Source organism: Serinus canaria, chromosome 1 (genome assembly GCF_022539315.1).
Source record: "Serinus canaria isolate serCan28SL12 chromosome 1, serCan2020, whole genome shotgun sequence".
In the NCBI taxonomy this organism is placed as follows: domain Eukaryota; kingdom Metazoa; phylum Chordata; class Aves; order Passeriformes; family Fringillidae; genus Serinus; species Serinus canaria.
In genome coordinates this window covers 18,737,879-18,756,315 of record NC_066313.1, presented here as the reverse complement: position 1 = coordinate 18,756,315, position 18,437 = coordinate 18,737,879, and the positions used below count along the sequence as shown (strand labels likewise).

The 18,437-nt window shown below is 41.8% G+C and overlaps 1 protein-coding gene across 1 annotated transcript in view; it reads left to right on the top strand.

Moving 5' to 3' along the window:
* The window catches only part of MYH15 (myosin heavy chain 15), a 46,383-nt gene that overhangs the window by 930 nt on the left and 27,016 nt on the right, over positions 1–18,437 (top strand). The window contains exons 2-17 of the mRNA XM_050981404.1: positions 2,062–2,210; positions 3,280–3,383; positions 3,915–4,058; positions 5,499–5,655; positions 6,995–7,022; positions 7,893–8,001; positions 9,287–9,304; positions 9,889–9,981; positions 11,261–11,324; positions 11,417–11,515; positions 13,385–13,488; positions 13,909–14,047; positions 14,615–14,733; positions 15,820–15,969; positions 16,277–16,447; positions 17,520–17,699. Of these exons, the coding sequence (XP_050837361.1) occupies positions 2,117–2,210; positions 3,280–3,383; positions 3,915–4,058; positions 5,499–5,655; positions 6,995–7,022; positions 7,893–8,001; positions 9,287–9,304; positions 9,889–9,981; positions 11,261–11,324; positions 11,417–11,515; positions 13,385–13,488; positions 13,909–14,047; positions 14,615–14,733; positions 15,820–15,969; positions 16,277–16,447; positions 17,520–17,699 (1,773 nt within the window). The 5' untranslated portion in view covers positions 2,062–2,116. The remainder of the gene's footprint in view (positions 1–2,061; positions 2,211–3,279; positions 3,384–3,914; positions 4,059–5,498; positions 5,656–6,994; positions 7,023–7,892; positions 8,002–9,286; positions 9,305–9,888; positions 9,982–11,260; positions 11,325–11,416; positions 11,516–13,384; positions 13,489–13,908; positions 14,048–14,614; positions 14,734–15,819; positions 15,970–16,276; positions 16,448–17,519; positions 17,700–18,437) is intronic.

Genomic DNA, 18,437 nt, shown 5'->3' with positions numbered 1-18,437 from the left:
TCTCTGCACCCCAAGGTGTGCACGGCCTGGACTCCAACCTCTGCTGTAACTCCAAACACCCAGGCTGCTGAAGGAAAAGGATTCTCTCCCAGCTGCCAGAATGCTGCTTTACGCCATAACATACTCACTGTAGTGGTCCACCCTGAGCATGAGGGGGAAAAAAGGAGGAGATAAGGAGGTGATAGCTGAGGAACTGCCTTTAGGAGGTCTGCAAATGGAGCCAGGTTGCACAAAAGTGATTCAGAGCACTTTAGTGTATTCTAGGACTTGTGGGAACCTGCCTTGGGTCCTAGAGATTAACACTGGTGGGGCCCCTCTGGAATTTGCACATTTAATGTGAAATTACACTTATTTGCTCTAATGCTGTTCTGTTTAAGTGTCGGAACTGATGTGATTTCATTGCTCTACTAGAGATGAGACACACTTGGAGAGAGAGAGGCTCTGCCATTGAGTTGTTTCTCCAGCTGGGAATTTTAGCCAGTTTAGATGATGTTAAAATAATTGGCAATTGTTGTGCTTCTGTATGTGCTTAATCTTTAAAAATATTAAGAATTTAAAAATTACTTAATAATCTGGAAAAAATTAGGGCTAATTCTGAGAAAGAAAATTTTTGCTCTACAGCAGCAAGACAGAAGGTATCAAGCTTTTACTGCAGCAGTGGGAGAGGGCTGGATGTAACGCTTTGGCAACTCTGCTGTCTTAGACTTTATATTCCCTAGGAGGAACATGTTGAAAAAAAAGCTGCCTTGGTTGATGAGGAGCTTTTATCTCTACCAGGATTTTCTTAGACATAAATTGAATTAAATTTTGAAAGACTACAGTGTCTGTCTGATAGGGGTCTTGAAAATTTGTCCAGCTGGATATTGCACAGTAAATAAAATAAAGGAAGAAATTAACCTGAGGGTCATTTACACAGCTTTAAATAGTAGTCAAATGGTGTCCTGATTTAAAAAACCCCAAACAAACAAACAAAAAAAACCCCCTGAAATTCTAAAATTGTGTGTGTACACCTTGTAACAGTGGAACTTCTTTTAGACCAGGGCTGGGAAACTTGCTGAGTGGTTTATGTGCATGTAAGTATTTATGTCTAAGTCTGTAAAAAAATCTCAAAAATAAACCAAAAACCCCACCCCATTATATCCATTTGATGATTTTAGAGAGTACAAAACAAATTAATTACTTGGCTGTACAAACATAGCAAATTAGTCTCACTGAGACCCACGTCCCCTGCCCTCGCTTTCACAGAAAAAACTCCTAAACACTGTGCCCTTGTCATTTGAGAAAACAAATGTAGGCATTAAGCTGGACTGATAAACTCAAAGCAATCCAAAAACATATGAAGTCTTTGCACCAATTCTTCAGATACACTTGCCCTCAGCCGTGCCCTGCTGCAGCGGGATGTCCAGCCTGGTGAATTCAGAGGGAGCAGCACAGCACAGGACCTCCCAGAGCCGCGTTAGTCCTGTTTTTATTGGCGCGCTAATTCCTGAATCGAGAAGAGCAGGGAGCAGAGCTGTTTCCAGCTCCAGAGCTGGCTTTCTGCAGTGAGAGCGTGGGCATACAGCCCTGCAGCTTTGCAGCAGTGAAGTCTCGCTCCTTGTTTCCCAGAAAACGCCTGCCTGAGATGGTGCTTTAATCGGCTGAGCGGCACAGCCCCAGCGAGAGCTGCGGGAGAGCACACCTTTGCTCCAGACCACTTTGAAAGGGGCCAGAAGAGGCCCCTGCTAAGTGGTTTTTAAAATCACAGCTTCAAGTGGTCCCTCCTGCTCTTAAGCACCATATGTGCCACAAAAAAAGAGACAAAATCTTTCTGTGGAGAAAACTGTGACCAGTGTTGAGGTTTAGAAGCCTTCAAGACCTGTCTGATTTTTAATAAACTGAGGCAAGGAAGGGTTTAACTAAAAGTGCAGTCTAGTCCCAAATCTGTGTTAGGCATTTGTCTTTAACATTAATCATCCCTTTGATCAGCCACCAGCCATGTCATGCTGAACTTTTCATATTGCCTGACATTGTTCACAGAATAGACAATTGTTTTAGTTTTTCCCCCTCTTTCTTTGGTAGACTGGGTGCCTTTCTTTTTCCTCTGTGAGCTGTGCCACCTTGAACCCTTGCCAAGATGATGGTCGATATGTCAGAGTTTGGGGAGGCTGCTCCCTACCTCCGAAAGAGTGAGAAGGAGCTGATGAAGGCTCAGACCGTGGCCTTTGATGGTGAGTTGCAGACTCACAGCCCTTTGTGCTGCCAGGGGCTGGTTCAGAGGGTTACATCTGAATGGAGTCAAAGAAATGCAGAGCAAAGCAGGACGCAAAGCCTCTGTTGTCACTGCTACGCTGCTGCTGTTGGAGGTAGCTGGTTCAACAAAGTTTGGGTTCCTTTATTCTGCAAAGCTATTAAAAACTCCTGGACAGGAAAAATTAAAAACAATCTATGGCAAGTAAGTGTTTATCTAGATTTAGAAGCAAGGTGTATTGGTACTGCTCTGCTAAGAGGGGAATAACCTCTCTGTCAGAGGTTTAGAGAAAACTTTGGAGAAAAACAGCAGACATTGATGTCTCTGTGGCCTGACTAGATGTCTTATTTGCTCTGCAGCTTGTATAATAATGTGATGTTAGCTTTTAGTTCTCCTTAATTTATTTTTCATTAAATGGGCTTCTATGAGCCCTGAGGTTTAGTAGTAAGTGTGAATGCATCAACAACTGCGGCCTTTCACTATTCACAACAGTTGCTGTAACTTAGACCTAAAATCTTGTGCAGCTGCTCCAAACTCTAAAAAGACACATACATAACTAAATGTGAGTTGTTAATATTGCTGTTTGTCAGCACAATACTAGGAAGAATGTGAAGTAATAAGGTTAAATGTGATAGATGGCAGTTGAATAATGTGGGTTGGATTCCTTGAACAGTTTGAAATTCTCTGTGTGACTTTTCAGCAAATGCCTTAATTTGAGCTTGAATCTCAGTTCCTCCATCTGCACACTGGTGATAATGATTATGAATTTCCCATGGAGGCTGAGGCTTAGCCAGCATTTGTGAAATATTTTGACACCTTGTGCTAGAAGGATCTAGAGGAAGCCAAGCAGTAGTTTCAAAGGAAGACAACATTTGGGAGCCCTATGCCTTCTGCTTCATCACACAGCTTCCCAGCACTGCCAATCTGCTGCAATCCCAGAGGTTTTGTGTCGTTTCTGCAGAAAAAGTAATCCAGCAATCTCACTTAGCTAGGCGTGGTGTTGCTGTTTGATGCAAGGCTGTGAACCCTCAGTCTTCTTAATTTCACAGGGAAGAAGAAATGTTGGGTTCCTGATGAAAAGAAAGCTTATGTTGAAGCCGAAATTACAGAAACCAGTGAAGGCAAAGTGACCGTTCAGACAACGGATGGAAGGGTACAAAACTGGTTTTGTCTGATCTGTGACTAACAAGGCTAGAACTGCAAGCTACAGAATTGTCCTTGTTTCAGTTTGGTTGCTTGTTTCATGAAATGGGCTGAGAATGGGAAGGCTCAGTAACTGGTGCCAGCTCAGGATGGGATAACACATGAAAAACCACCAAGGGAAAACCAGCAATGCAGTCATGGGTGGGTGAGCATCAGCCACCACACAGCCTGGGTGAGGGCTGTGACTGGAGGTTTGCAACCAGCCAGTTCTGGTTTGGTGCCCAGAGATAAAAACCCAGGCTCTAGCCAAAATTCATGGCTTCTTTTGCAGCCATAGCATCCTGCTTCTTACTTCTATCATCTCAGTCGTCTCCCATTCTTCTCATACCTGTGGAAACACATGGTATTGCACACATAGGCAGAGATTGACCTGAAGAACTTCCCTCTGCTGGGGGAAAAATAGGTTTTCTTCCTTAAGGTGTATGAAGCAACAGAGAATCCCAGTGTCTTCCAGTATTGCTGTATTTGTTTGTCTTTGCAGACCATGACTATAAAAGAAGATGATGTGCAGACCATGAACCCTCCCAAATTCGACATGATTGAGGACATGTCTATGCTGACCCACCTGAACGAGGCGTCTGTGCTGTACAACCTGAGGAAGCGCTACAGCAACTGGATGATCTATGTAAGGGCCACTGCAGGGGTGGATTTAGAGACCTGCATTTCAAGTGCTGACATCGTGTGTGAACATGTTGTGTTCATGTTCCTTTTACAACTCTGATAAGTCACAGAAGTCAGGTTCAACTGAACACAAACACAAAACTGGATGAGTAAGATGGTGCTTGGCTTCTTAGTTTTGCTTGCTTGCCTAAGAAAGGGATGGTGGGGGACATTTTTCTTAAATCAAAGTGCTGGGGAGACCCACTTTATTTTTCCATCTTCTAATATTAATCCATGTCAACGCCAGCCATGGGGATTTCTTTTGCTCCCAGTTAGCTGCATTCAATTGTGTTTTAAATCAGTCAAAGGAATACATTGATTTTTACAGCCAACCCTAGCTCTGTGTTTTGATATTCATCAGAAGAGTAATTCCAACATTACCCATTTAAATTCTGATTGTCAAACATTTTCTGTGTTTCTCTAATAACCTCTTTATGGACATGTAGGGCCTAAAGCATAGCTTTGTTTGCAGATCAGTATAGGCAGAAAATTAAACTGGCATCTTGCCTTAATCCGTTTACTGTTAGGGGTGGATTCTTTTTCTTTCTAGAAAACAGGACAGAGGATTCATGCCAAGGCCCTTCAGGAGCATGTCCTAACACTGTTTTTAGGGGAAGAGACCTGGATTTCACCTGAAACTTTTAGAACTTAATTTAACTCAATAATCTATGTGCATATAGTGATTGTGCCCATATGATAACTGGGTTTCTTTGAAGATATTGCTCCAAGCTGGGCTAAGTACTTGAAAAGTTACCAGCTGACACCAATTGCCTGGGGTTACAAATCAAAGCTCATTCTTCCTCAGAGTGACCAGGCCCCAGAGAACCAATGTGTATCATCCAAAGAGCAACTATAAAGAGATTTTTACCAACTTGGCATCTCCAAAAGCTGAAAAAGGTTCCACAGCTTTGGGGCACAACACTATCATGTGATTTTTCTCTTTGAACACCCACCAGAAATTGTCTAGAGGTTCTTGCATACAATTAATAATGGAAGGTTGTTTCTCCTCCTAAAAATGGAGTTCAAACAGGGAAGCTGTGTCTTTCCATTGCAATGCCTGTTTTCAAGAGGAAACAACTCCCATGGAGCAGCAAGGGACAAAATCAGACACAAGTCTCTTTGCTGCTCCTTTGTTTTCTGAAGGCGATGTTTTAATTTCAGGTTGACATCTCATAACCCCTTTTTCCCATTTGAAAACCGTTCAATATCTGTAGTTTTGGTATGAATTGCAATTAGGAAGTCACTTAGCAGATCAGTAACTTCCAAAATTTAGAAAGTCTGAAATTCAATTCAGAAATCAAGCTAAATCAGCAGCTGGCAATGCCACATCCTACTTGGTTAACCAAGACTTTTTGCCTTATCACTTGAAAGAATTTTTTCACTCTGGCTTTGTGTTACTCTCTAGACATACTCCGGTTTATTCTGTGTGACCATAAACCCCTACAAGTGGTTGCCTGTCTACAAATCGGAGGTGGTTGCTGCATACAAAGGCAAGCGGCGCTCGGAGGCTCCTCCCCACATCTTCTCCATCGCTGACAACGCGTACCACGACATGCTGCGGAGTAAGTGCCACTGCCTGCCTCCCCCAGCTTTCTCCTCGTCAGTCGAGCTGGTGGGATTGTGCTGCAGGGAAGTGGGTGAGAGCTCCTGCAGCATGGAACAAACACGAAAATAGTCCACAAGCGACAGGGGCATGGCAGTCTGTGATGATTTTATATACATGTGTGTATCCGTACACTTCTTTCATTTCTAAACTGCCCTGCCCGTTCCTGTGGCACTTCTGGTAACCATCTGTCAGGTGCACAAATGTAGCTGTCTGAGCTGAGTGAATGCAGAAATGGGGCCAGGTCCCAAAGGTCTGTTAGTGCTTTCCCAAACTCAGAAACAGCTCTCCAGTCAGTTTCTGCTCCGTGTCATGACGCTGGTGAGATGTGTGCGTGCCAGCCTGTGGCTGCCACACTGGCCCTGCCACACTGCTGCCGTGACCCTGACCTGCACGGGCACCGATCTGTGGCAGCAAACTTCCAGATTTCCCTGGGAAATTTCCTCACCCTGACCCTGGTGTGACTGGGTAAAAAGGAGTTTATCAGCAGAGGGCAGCAGCGATGTGCTCACACCAGGGCCTGCGAGGCAGCAGGATATATCCAAAAGAGACTTGACCAGAACACATGGTGCTGACACTTGCTTTAAAAAAAAATGAAAAAGCTTTTTGTGAGGGGACAAAAAGCACTGGGCAGAGGGAATGTGTGTCTGGCTGCAGAGATGCTCTTTTATCAGATAAGTCTCCTCAATATGTAGCCTGCCGTGACGACTGGAATTATAAGAAGAAAAGAGGAATTTAGGCTTAATGACTTGGGAAGCTGCCATGATTTAGTGTTTTCTGAACATGATTAATAATATATTAGGGTTGCAGAATGTTCTAATAAATGCTTGTTTCTGATCAGGCAATTAGGCGTGGACAATAGGCAGCTTAGTTCCAGTAGCATGGCTAGCTGAAAAGGAACATGCATGCATTTTAAGGAACAGCCTGTGAAAAAAAAAAAAAAAGCAAAATTATTTGGGTTGATCAAGTATTGCAGGAGCAGAAAGGTCAGACATGAGCAAAGATACACTCAGGAGTAAGAAAATAAATGTTTTCAGAACAGGAAATTACTTTCTTTATTATAGTTTCCCAGACATAGATGAATGTGTACAACTGACAGGTAGTTAATACCAATTTGAGCAAAACACAAGACAAGGATTCAGGGCAGGGCTGGAACCCTCACTTCTGGAAATCATTCTAGCCAGTCTTCATGTGATTCTCTTCTGTCCTTGCATGACTGATTCTGGTACCCATTTGCAATTATAATAAATGATTTCTACACCCTACTAAGTTTCTTTTTCTTTTTTTCTCTTTCACAGATCGGGAGAATCAGTCTATGCTGATCACGTAAGTTCTTCTTTATTGACTGATTTGAGACTTTGTTGTTGTGAAAAACTTTGAAGAAAAAAAACCCTCATAAAATACAAGTTGACTCTTAAAATCTCAGCTAAATTGCCTGGAACCAAGTAACTGTCAATTTGTCCATCTGATGGTTAACTTGACCTCCATGAGAAAGGAGTAGCTAAAGATTTGATGGAGTCTGGCCCACTTCTGATCCCCATCTGATGAACATTCCATGTAGGCAGCAAAACAACCCAGCATGCAATTAAAACTGCTCCTTGCAGGATTAGCCTTTCTGTGGCTGTCATCTTTGGATGCAGAGGACTCCTTCTGTTCAGTGTGGTTACTCTTGCTGAAAGTTATGTTTCAGAGTGTTGTGTAGATACATCTAAAGAGGGAAGAGATGACCTAGGTACAAAGAGCAGGTGTGATGTTTACTGGCAAGCATAAAAGGATGGAGACTCAGGTGTCTCTACTGAGTTACAAGTGCTCTTGGGTAATGCTGGCAAATAACTGCAGCTTTTATCTGCTTTTACTGGCTCATTAACTGTAGATATATGTACCCCAGAGAGTTAGTCTGGATGCTTGTAATTAAACTTCATGCCCCTAAAAGAAGCTCTGTGTAGGGTGGGTTTGTACAGAACTTCTGAGCTCAGCTGTGTGAAGAACGAGTTACTGCTGTCATAGGACCGCACGTCTTCATTCAGTCAGTTTGAGGTATTTCCACAGAAATGGCTGAGCAACAGAAAAGGCTGCAGATACCAGAGTCAGTGAGTCTGAGAACAGCCTTGATGGGAGGGGCTGGCTGGACAGGATTTAAAAGGAGGAGTTGCAGCTGTTTGAGCAATGGTTTTGTTTTCTTCCCCTTTCCTCTAGCGGAGAATCCGGAGCTGGCAAGACTGTCAACACAAAACGAGTCATCCAGTACTTTGCCACAGTGGCAGCCCTGGGTGAAACTGGTAAAAAGAATGTAAGTCTGCTGCTGGCTGACTCACTTCAGACTCCCAAGGTTCCCCTCTTTCTTGTACGACTAATCTCACCAGACTGCAGTACTGAGAGCATGCTGCTCTGAAGGGAGAAAGGCACACATGAACTTACCACACTCCAGATGGAGCAGAAACACCACCCCTGTCTCTGGACAGATGCTTGTTGATGCCACTTTTTTTTTTTTTTTTTTTTCCTCAGGAGTTTTAGTTTTTGTATGTGCTAAATATCCTTCTGATTGTATTAAAACCGGTCAAAAGATGGAGAGGCTGTAAAAAATAAGATTCTTTTTTTTTTTTCAAATGGAAAACAGTCTTCAAAAAGACTAGGATTATAACTTCTCATCAAAATATCTGTTTCATTGAATGTTTTTTTGTCCACAAAAAAAAGGATTGCTTTGACAAAAGATATTTTTTCAATCAGCTTTTCTGTATTTCTGTTGGGATAAGTGCTGTTCTGCTTATAAGTGCTCTCTAAGGTTACAATGAATACTGTATTCATATGCTGCTTTTTATCTTGTGTTGCTATGAGCTTATTTGCTATGAGCTTCATTGCACTTGAAGGGTTCAGTGCTCTTTTGTGGTGAATTAACTGATTCCTGTGAACTGTATTTATAAGTCCAAAATTTCAGCCACACTTCAAGTCAGCACACAGAACTCACGTCATCAAACCCTAATATAAGTTCTCCTGAGGCCTGCAAGGCTTTCTTAAGAAATGGTTGAGCTGTCCAGAACCAACTTTCTGCATGCAATGAGGCTGGTGCTCATTGTGGTGTCTAAAACCTGCTGCGGTCATGCAGCAATGGTGCTCCCATCCCAGGCTTACTGATTGAATTTCCACTACAGAAATCTACCTGGTTTTGCTCTGGAGATGTCCTATGATAGACCAAAACACCAACTAAGTGGACAGAGAAAAGAGACTGCCACTAGGTAGCAAGAGTAAAAGAGGATAAATGCAGACAGACAAGTTCTAGGCAATAAGATTGTGCCCCACTTGAACTTTTGGATAATTTTGGAGTAAAAAAGGGTGATGAAAATGCAACCTGACCTGATAAACTACATGAAATGTCTTCCAGCTGCAATACCTGGTTTTACACCATTGTGATGTATGGGGAATGCAAAGTAATAGCTACACATGCTTTTTGAAGGCTTCAAAAAGCACTGCTGGCGTGTTGGTACCCATGAGACAGCTAACCTTGTTAATTGTTATATTTTATATTGTTCTCTGTGTTAGTATTCACATTCTCTCTCTTTTTTCTCTTCATTGTGTTCCTATTTTGTCAACAGCCAGCTACGAAAACTGGGGTAAGCCATCAGCTTTGGTGTTTTATTTTTGCCTTGCAGAATTGGTGTTGGGCTCTGTCAGATGTGCCATGAGCCTCACCATTTCACTTTGTATGGTTCCCAGGTGAATAGTGAATGATCCCAGAAGCCTCAGCAGGAAAAGTCATCCACTTCCCAAACTGTACTCTGTGCGAGCAACAGTTAAAGCTTTTCTCATTTCCAAGAATCCCAAATGTATTCTAGTGCTTGTCACTGTCTTCAGTAGCCCCCTCCCACACACATTCCTCTTTCCTCTGTGTCCCCACATGCTCCGCAGTACAGCAGTACACGAGGTGATTTCTTTCGCATGCAGATGGCACAAGATATAAATCTACAAAGCCAAACAGTAGGGAGCAGCAGAATGATGGAGGCCTTTTAAAGCACTCATAATTGACTGATGGTCTCGCTGTTCTGCCATTCCCACTGCGTCACCCCTGGTGTGAAGCTAAATAAATCACTTTGCTACAGAGGCTCAGCTCTGTAAGTGAATGCATGGCTGAGCTAGTGCTGACAGCTAAGTCTGTGGCCTGTAGGTTTCTCAATAGTATTTCAACCTTGATTTCTAGGGAACCTTGGAGGATCAAATCATTCAAGCAAACCCAGCCCTAGAAGCTTTTGGAAATGCCAAAACCCTGAGAAATGACAATTCCTCACGTTTCGTAAGTCTGCAGCATACTCCAGTGACGTCTTATTCAACAGTGGCCAGTTAATAATACCTATGTCATAATCCCTTCATAGATTGCATTTTGCCCATTAAAATTATTGGATTTCCAGAGTGGAAAAATAACATAGTAAGATCTAACAAAAACCTGAAGAGAAATAAAGATCAAGCTAGAATAATTGTTTAAACTGTTTAAATTGTTTAAAATTTACAGAAGAAAAGCAAAACCCAGTTTTAGAAGGCCCTTTGAACAGCAGTGGTAGATCTTCCTCAGAACTGCCTCTGCATTATTTTCCTACCCCGTTTTCCTCTAGGCTGTCTCTCCCTCTTCCTATAGTAGCTGCACTTTGCCTCTAAGTGTCAGAAATACAGCACAGCCCCTGATCCTTCCCACACCCTCCCCTGTGCAGACCCACCCTGCAGCAGTACTCCTACCCTTGAGCCATTAGGTTTCCCTTTTTTGCTCAGTAAACTGTCTCTGCTTGTCCCTCCTTGCTGCCATCACCTTGGGGCTCTCCTCCTCTCCATTGGGTTGGCAGGAGAGCAATCCTCTTGGGAGGTCTGCCTCTGCCACATTTGGTTGACATTGTCTGAGAGGTCTGAAAGGAATGGCATGAGGATGACAAGCCTGAGTTTGGAGCCCATGCTTCCCTGACAAATCCTGTTAAAAATTAAATTGGAAAGGGTGGATAGGACCAGAGGTTGTAAGCATCTGGAAAGCTACCCAGTTGTATAAGGAGCTTGTCAGCTGGAAGGGAAATTAATTATTTTTGTGTGTTTGAACATGAGAAACTAAATGAAAACTACTAATTTTTTATGAATTGGGAGAGATGGATATGTAAATTTAATGGGCAAAGCTGTGTAAAATCACAGCACTCTTCTGACATAAGTAGGTGCATGTAAGTTAGAGCTGCAAATGAGAAGCCAAAAAAGAACCCTGTGTGTCTTAAGCCCAGGCTTAATGGTCTGAGTCCTACATTACAGTAAACCTGCATCATGCAACTGGAAGCCGTGTGCTTTGCCATATCTTAGCCTGGCAGATAAGTACACTGTTATCCTTTCTCCACAAGCTGATTACATAGCTCTATTTGCAGATTTAGGCTTGGAAGACAGTAATATTATTGTTTGAGATTTTTCATTGAAAATATGCCTGTGCAAAGCCAAGGAGTTTGCATAAATTGATTCTTTGGGCCAAATGATTGCTTTCAAACTGCATTCTTTGTCTCCCTCTGTATATACTATATGCACTAATTAGAATATTCTTCTGTGTGAATTAGGGTAAATTTATCCGAATCCATTTTGGAACTACAGGCAAGCTGTCATCTGCTGATATTGAGATTTGTAAGCAGCAAACTCTCTCCTATTAAAAAATACAATTGCTCATCTGAAAGCTGCAAAACCTTTTCTCACTGAATTTTCCTTTGTGCGACCAGATTTATTGGAGAAATCCCGAGTGATTTTCCAGCAACCTGGTGAAAGAGACTATCACATCTTCTACCAGATCCTGTCAGGAAAGAAACCAGAGTTACTAGGTAAGCGTTATGTGGATCTACAGCTTTTAAGAGCCTGAAACAGTGGATAAGGAGTTAGGAGGCAAATCCATGTGCAGAAAGGTCCTTATGCTTCCACTTGATAAATCTGAACTTCCACTGTCAAATACAATCTTTTAGAGGTGTTGTTCCAGTGGCAGCAGCAGAGACCATTTTTCATATATGACAGATTAATCTAATGGGAATAAGACTCAGGCAGGACTTTTAAAACATAGCACCATAAAGGCAAAAAGTGTCACACTGAATTTGTGTAATCCAAGGTCTCAGAACATCTGCAAAATGCTATGCCTCCAAAGCATTTGTGGTGATAAAACTTTAATTATCCAGATTTTCATATATGAGAAGATTTGCTTATAGGTCCACAAAGAAAAGCTAGTTTCCTCTTTGTGCCCCAAGTGACAAAACTGACATTCCAGCATGTTTTGTAGCAGGAGAGAATGTTCAAAGCTGCCTGCTGCTGATTATGTGGCGATTACCCCTTTCAAGTTTCCCCTGGCTCAGCGTGGTCCCACAGACCCGCTGGAGAAGGGCAGAGAAGGGCTGAGATGCCTTTAATAAAACATTCACTAGTTATTTAAGTGTTGTGGTTTGCTGACTTCAGTTTGTGCTCTGAAGGAATGCATTTTGTAAAATATGTTGGAGGGTCACTTCATTGCTCTTCTACACTCCCACTAAGCCATAGCAATCATAATCTCTTTTGAAGTCTTACTATCCTGACAGTGCGTGGTCAAATCCCTAACACTCTAAGCTTTATGTGGCCTAATTAATGGCAATTACAGGAAAGATTTCAAGGGAGCTTTGCTCTGAGATTCCTGTGAGAATCCCTGTGCTGGGAAAATGCTCTGTTTCTCATAAACTCTCTGTGTGCTCCACAACAGCACACACCTTTCTGTTCCAGCAGGAACATGTCTGCAGGCTCTTGAAGAGGCTGAAACCAACAGGGGTGTGTGTTTTGTAGACAAGAAATGTATGTGCTTGTATATAAACACATCCATACCTAAATATGGATAAGTATCAATAGCAATAACTATGGATAAACATAACTATAGAAAAAGTAATTTATATCAGAGTGACTACCTAGCAAAGTAAGACAAGCTTATAGAGAATAAGATTTCATGATAGCCATTTAATTATTATATATGATACATATTTATTGATAGCCACATATTTAGATCTGTAGAGATGTATGCCTGCATAAAAAAGATTGAAATCTAGACTAAATCTTGGTCTGGGGAATGTGGGTGAAACTTTCAGTTGATTTAAGGAAGCAGGACTCTGACTGTACTTTTAGAGGCAGCTAACTTTGTAGACAACAACTTTGCATTTTTGGGTTTTGATATGAAGGAATGACAATGGAGCAAGCCATATTCTGTCTTTTGTTTATCAAAAGCCAAGTGTCTTCTGCAAAGGGCGCTGGAAGTCGCTCTTCTCTGGGTCTGTTATAGAAAAGGAAAGCCATGCTCATACTCCTGTCTTGGATCATACTAAAAGCTTTTTCACCTCACTATTTAGATGGTGAGGTGAAGTACCCCTAAAAAACATGTGAGGCAAAAAGTAGAACTATATAGGAAATTATGGACTCAGTATGCTGCAACACATGCTAAATAGATGTGTATGCACAGCAGATGCTAATATGCAGTATTTCCATGTTCTTTTTATTCACTTTCTCTACATCTTCAGACTAACATAGTAGAATTGGAGAGCTGGTTTCTGCCCTGCAGTTATTAAAATAAAAACAACAAACAATGCAGTAGTACAGAAACAAACGTAGGTTACATTTGATTTTTCCATCTCCATTTCTGAGGATAGCTTGAATGGATGGCAGTTTTGACCTTGGCAGTTCTTTTACAGACATGCTCCTGATCTCTACCAACCCATATGACTACCACTTCTGCTCACAAGGAGTGGTTACAGTGGACAACTTGGATGATGGAGAAGAACTGTTGGCAACAGATGTAAGTTTGTATGGATATGACTTTGGGTTTCCTAGATCAGGGGAGGAAGACTACTGGGAGGAGCCTGACTTCTGTCCCTGAAACGGTTGGACTAAAGCAGAAGTAGGATTGGGTCTTAACTGCATTCAGACGGTGAAGCACAAGGTCTGGTAACTGTTACACTTTTGAATCTGGCCTTGCTCCGTGTAATGTCCAGCTTTTATAATTTTTTATATATAAAATGCTAGATGAAGAGAGCTCTCCCCTTGGTCCCTGCCACTACTGGGTCTTCAGGGTGTTCCAGTGGCTGCTTTGGGTGATAACACACCTTGGCAGGATAGTAATATCTGCCCTGCAAAGGTAGGATAGTAATATCTGCCCTGCAATCACCACTGCTTTTGAGCAGGGAAGTGACAACATGTCTGTGTTTCCTTTTCACAGCAAGCCATGGACATCTTGGGATTTGTGCCTGATGAGAAGGCTGGTTCCTACAAGCTCACAGGTGCCATCATGCACTTTGGGAATATGAAATTCAAGCAAAGACCTCGAGAAGAGCAGGCAGAGGCTGATGGCACTGAAAGTAAGAAAAACACCTAAAATTGCTCCTCAGCTTCAAAAGTCTAGCATGTACCAGGCACTGTGCTGAGGAAGCAGCTGCCTGTTTGCTTTGTTCTTGCACACTTGTAGCACTCCTGATCAGCCAAGAGTACTGTACTTGTAACAGGCTTATTCAGTGGTGGATAACCTTGCTCAGCAGGAGATGAACACAGCCAGACTAACAGGATTGAATTCCATGTTTGAGACCATTTGCACAAAATGGTTGTGAAATCCTGCTGCCTTAACTTTCTCTTTCATCACTACAGGTCCTGCTTTTTTATTTTCTCTTATACTTGAAACTGTCTATAACTTGTGTGGAGATATGTTCTTCTCCCTAAGCCTGAAGAGCTTCTTCAGTGAGATTCTTGCAGCAACTGGGGTTTAAAGTAGTCAGATGACCTACCATAAGGGAGAGTACAGGCACAGCTAACACAAATTAGGCCTTTATCCAATTTGTCTTTTAAAGTGAATGTAATTAATATTTTTTTTAGCTGGGCATGTTTCCATGTAGAAGTTTAAAGCCAATTGAAACCTTATATCTCCTGACCAGGTGCTGACAAAGCTGCCTACCTGATGGGAATCAACTCCTCTGATTTGATTAAGGGTTTGTTGCACCCTAGAGTGAAAGTTGGCAATGAGTATGTGACCAAAGGTCAAAGTGTTGAACAGGTAAGGACACTTTCTTGATATTTGGACAGATGTCTTGCAAGCCTAGAGGATTTGCCTGTAACATCTCAGAGAGACAGACAGCTGCTAGAGATATTAACATGAGCCTCTAGTACCTTTTCTCATTTTATATGACCAAACTAGGGGAAATACATGGTGAAATTGAGGGAAACTGGGGAAGAGACTGACAAAGGAATACTATCCAGCACAACTTTTGATAGAATTGTTTTTCTGATGTGTTAGCAGTACTCCAAGAAACCAGGTGCAGTAAAACCACATGGGGATTGATAGCTAATTCTGGATGAGGATAGTTACCTAGAAGATTGGAGCCATGGATTATTTATTCACTCATTGCTCATTCATTATTCATGTAATTTTTAATCTCTGTGTGAACTCAAACAGCTAAAGGCAATATCCACTTTAAGTTATCTCCTAATTTAAGGGGAAAGGAGTCCTTGGGTTGCTATGCTGCAGCTGTAGCAATATTGTAGAAGATGCTGCAGCGTTTTGGTTACAATAATAGTTGCTATTTGAAGACAGCCTGTGGTACAGGCTCAGAAAGTAAAAAACCACTACAGTGAGGTGTATCCTGATGATGCAGATACTCACAGGCTAAAGAAGATACTTTAGACAGACTTTTCCTATTGTCTGCTCATGCCATAGCATCCCTCAAAAATTATAAGATGTCAATCAACAACATGAGCATAAACCTTCACTCCTCTCTGGCAGTAGCTGTGGACATCATAGCTGGCTTTTGGCCTGTGAGTTTCTGCTATCTTACTTCCACAGAAATATAATGGATTAAAACATTTGGAACTTGTCATCCAGCTGTTGCCCAAGATGTACTTCAAAAGCACTTTATCATATGTGTTGGAAGACATCCATATATTTAGCAGTGATTTGAAGGAAATTCAGCAGAGATAATAGGAGAAACTGTGTTGTATTAACAATACCTTGGTGATTATTCAAAGCATCGGGAAATTTCATTTAAACTGTAAACAGACATTGAATTAGTCTACTGCACCAAAATCTTTGTTTTCCCCAGTGAATTTTATTTCACACTGCAGTGTTCTAAAACATGTATTTTAGGTTCTGTACGCTGTTGGGGCCTTATCTAAGGCAGTGTATGATCGAATGTTCAAATGGCTGGTGGTCCGTATCAACAAGACCTTGGACACTAAGCTGCCAAGACAGTTCTTCATTGGAGTCCTGGATATTGCTGGGTTTGAAATCTTTGATGTGAGTATTAATGTGTGAGGACTGGTTGGAAGGACATAAAAGATGCCAAGAGATAGCTATTGGCTGGGTGTTTCTCTTTCTAAATGAACAGAAGGCAAAGTGCTGAGAAAGCCATAAGGCAAATAATGTGTATGGTTTTACATGGAGTTTTTTTTTTCCATGAATAGATATAAAAACTACATGGCTGGACATGTCAATAGCTCCTGGGAACAAGATCTCATATGCTTTGGGCTATAAACAGTTTCCTTCTTGCTGTTCTACCAAGTTAACTACAACGCAAATGCTTATTTTTTCTCTCTTTCTGCAGTTTAACAGCTTTGAGCAGCTGTGCATCAATTACACTAATGAGAAACTGCAACAGTTTTTCAATCATCACATGTTTGTCCTGGAGCAAGAAGAGTATAAGAAGGAAGGCATTGACTGGGTATTCATTGACTTTGGTATGGACCTGCAGGCCTGCATTGATCTAATCGAGAAGGTATGTACATGCCGAGGAGTATTCCCTGAATTGGTTGGATTCAGGATGCTCCTATGAATGTGTCCTCATGGCCCAGTGAACAGAGTAGGATAAACAGCATGACAAGTTTCTTGCCTTTCTACCTGAATACAGAATCACAGGAAAATCAGTATTTGTGGCCACTCAGCTTTACCTTTGGAATTCTGCCTCAAAGAGCCAAGAGCAGCCAACAAGATGTAACTGGTGATTTGTATGGCTGCATCATCTTCCCTGGTTTGCACTTTTCTCTTTCTCTGTCCCTGCTGTTCCTTCATTCAGTCTGTACCACATATGCTTAACATCAAACTCGTCAGCTACTCAGGGCAAAATGTTGCAATGCAATGTTTCAGTCTTGGGCCCTGTACATCTCCTGTGAGGCTCCTCTTTCTCACATTACATGCTGATGTGCAAAGTCCTTTGTGCTCTTTCTACTCTGAAAAGGAAAGAAACCTCTCACCACTTCCCCAGCATGGGATATGCCTTTCATTTTCCCTTTTTTTGAGAGTATAATGTGGTCCTGGTGGGGACACCTGTCGTCTGCTGTATAACCTTTGTATCTCTTTCTGCCATGTTTTATGGCACAGCATCTAACCCTGCTGATCTGTGAGGAAACATGAAATTTTGCATCTTGTGTTAGCAGGAAATTTGTAACAGCAGAAGTAGAAAGTCTGATTATTAAGCGGTCTTCTATTTGATCACTTTCTTGCCCAAGGCAGGATTTGTGTGCATGATCCTAATCCCTCAAAGCCAATCTGCCCAGTGCTATGAGGTTCATTCATCTCTTCCTGAGACATGAATTATCATTATGATAAATGGTCCAGCTGCCCTGAAGGATAAATCAAACTCTTTCTGGAAGCAACCATAAAGCCTCCTGAGGCAGAAGTGACATACTGAACAGTCAAAGGTGACATACGGAATAGTCAACGGGGTGGTTACTGTTTTAACAGAGTAGTTGGTTAAGAAGAAATTTTGCAGGCTTAACATTCCAGGCTACATAGCCACTGAAAGCAGGTAGCCTAAATGTTTCTCAACAAAAATGCTCTTAAATCCACAGCCACTGGGAATCCTGTCTATCCTTGAAGAGGAATGCATGTTCCCAAAAGCCACAGATATGACTTTCAAATCCAAACTCTACGACAACCATCTTGGCAAGTCACCCAATTTACAGAAGCCCAGGCCTGATAAGAAAAGGAAATATGAAGCTCACTTTGAACTCCTTCATTATGCTGGTGCCGTAAGTTCCTCTGCTGGCAGGCAGACTTTGTATCAGAGGTTTTTCAGGTGGGGTTTGGCTGTAGCACACAACAAGGGAGGGTGGGAAGGATGAAGAGGGGAAGAAAGGAAAGGTGAGGAGTAAAAACAGATATCTGCTTTCTCTGCACAAGTGCTGCAGCAGAGTAAGATGCCACCAGGACATCTGCTCCTTAGATGCAGAAATAGAATGAAATAATCTGAGGAAGGCTAATAGTACTTTTGGTGGAAGTATGCCTTGCTTTGCCTTTATCACTTTTCCTCCAATCTGAGTAAGTCTAGTAATTAAACAGCAGCAGCATCTAGCTTTTCACCTCAGTTTCCTGGAAAAGTGATCTGATTTCTGCTTTAACTCAAGGGATGGTTTAAAAAAAAAAAAAAAAAGATATCACTTTTTACTCATTTTAGGACCGGTGTCAAAATAGCAAAAGGAAGTGTGGTTAGCTTTGATGTGGTGGTTCAGTTTATAGTTTCACTGGTGATGAGGTGAACGAGAACATAATCCAGTACTGTGATACCTGAGCCAAAACTTGTCCAGTTTTGAAGTTCTGTTTTCAGACCAGATAGGCAGGAATAATTTGAGAGGGTCACAGGAATTTTTTAATCAAACTACAATTGAGAAGAAGCCTGCATAGCAGAGCAGGAATTTACCTGATGCTGATAATTTCAAATTATAATTGAGCATTAAGCTAATTTTGTAATTATTAAAAGAAATAATGCT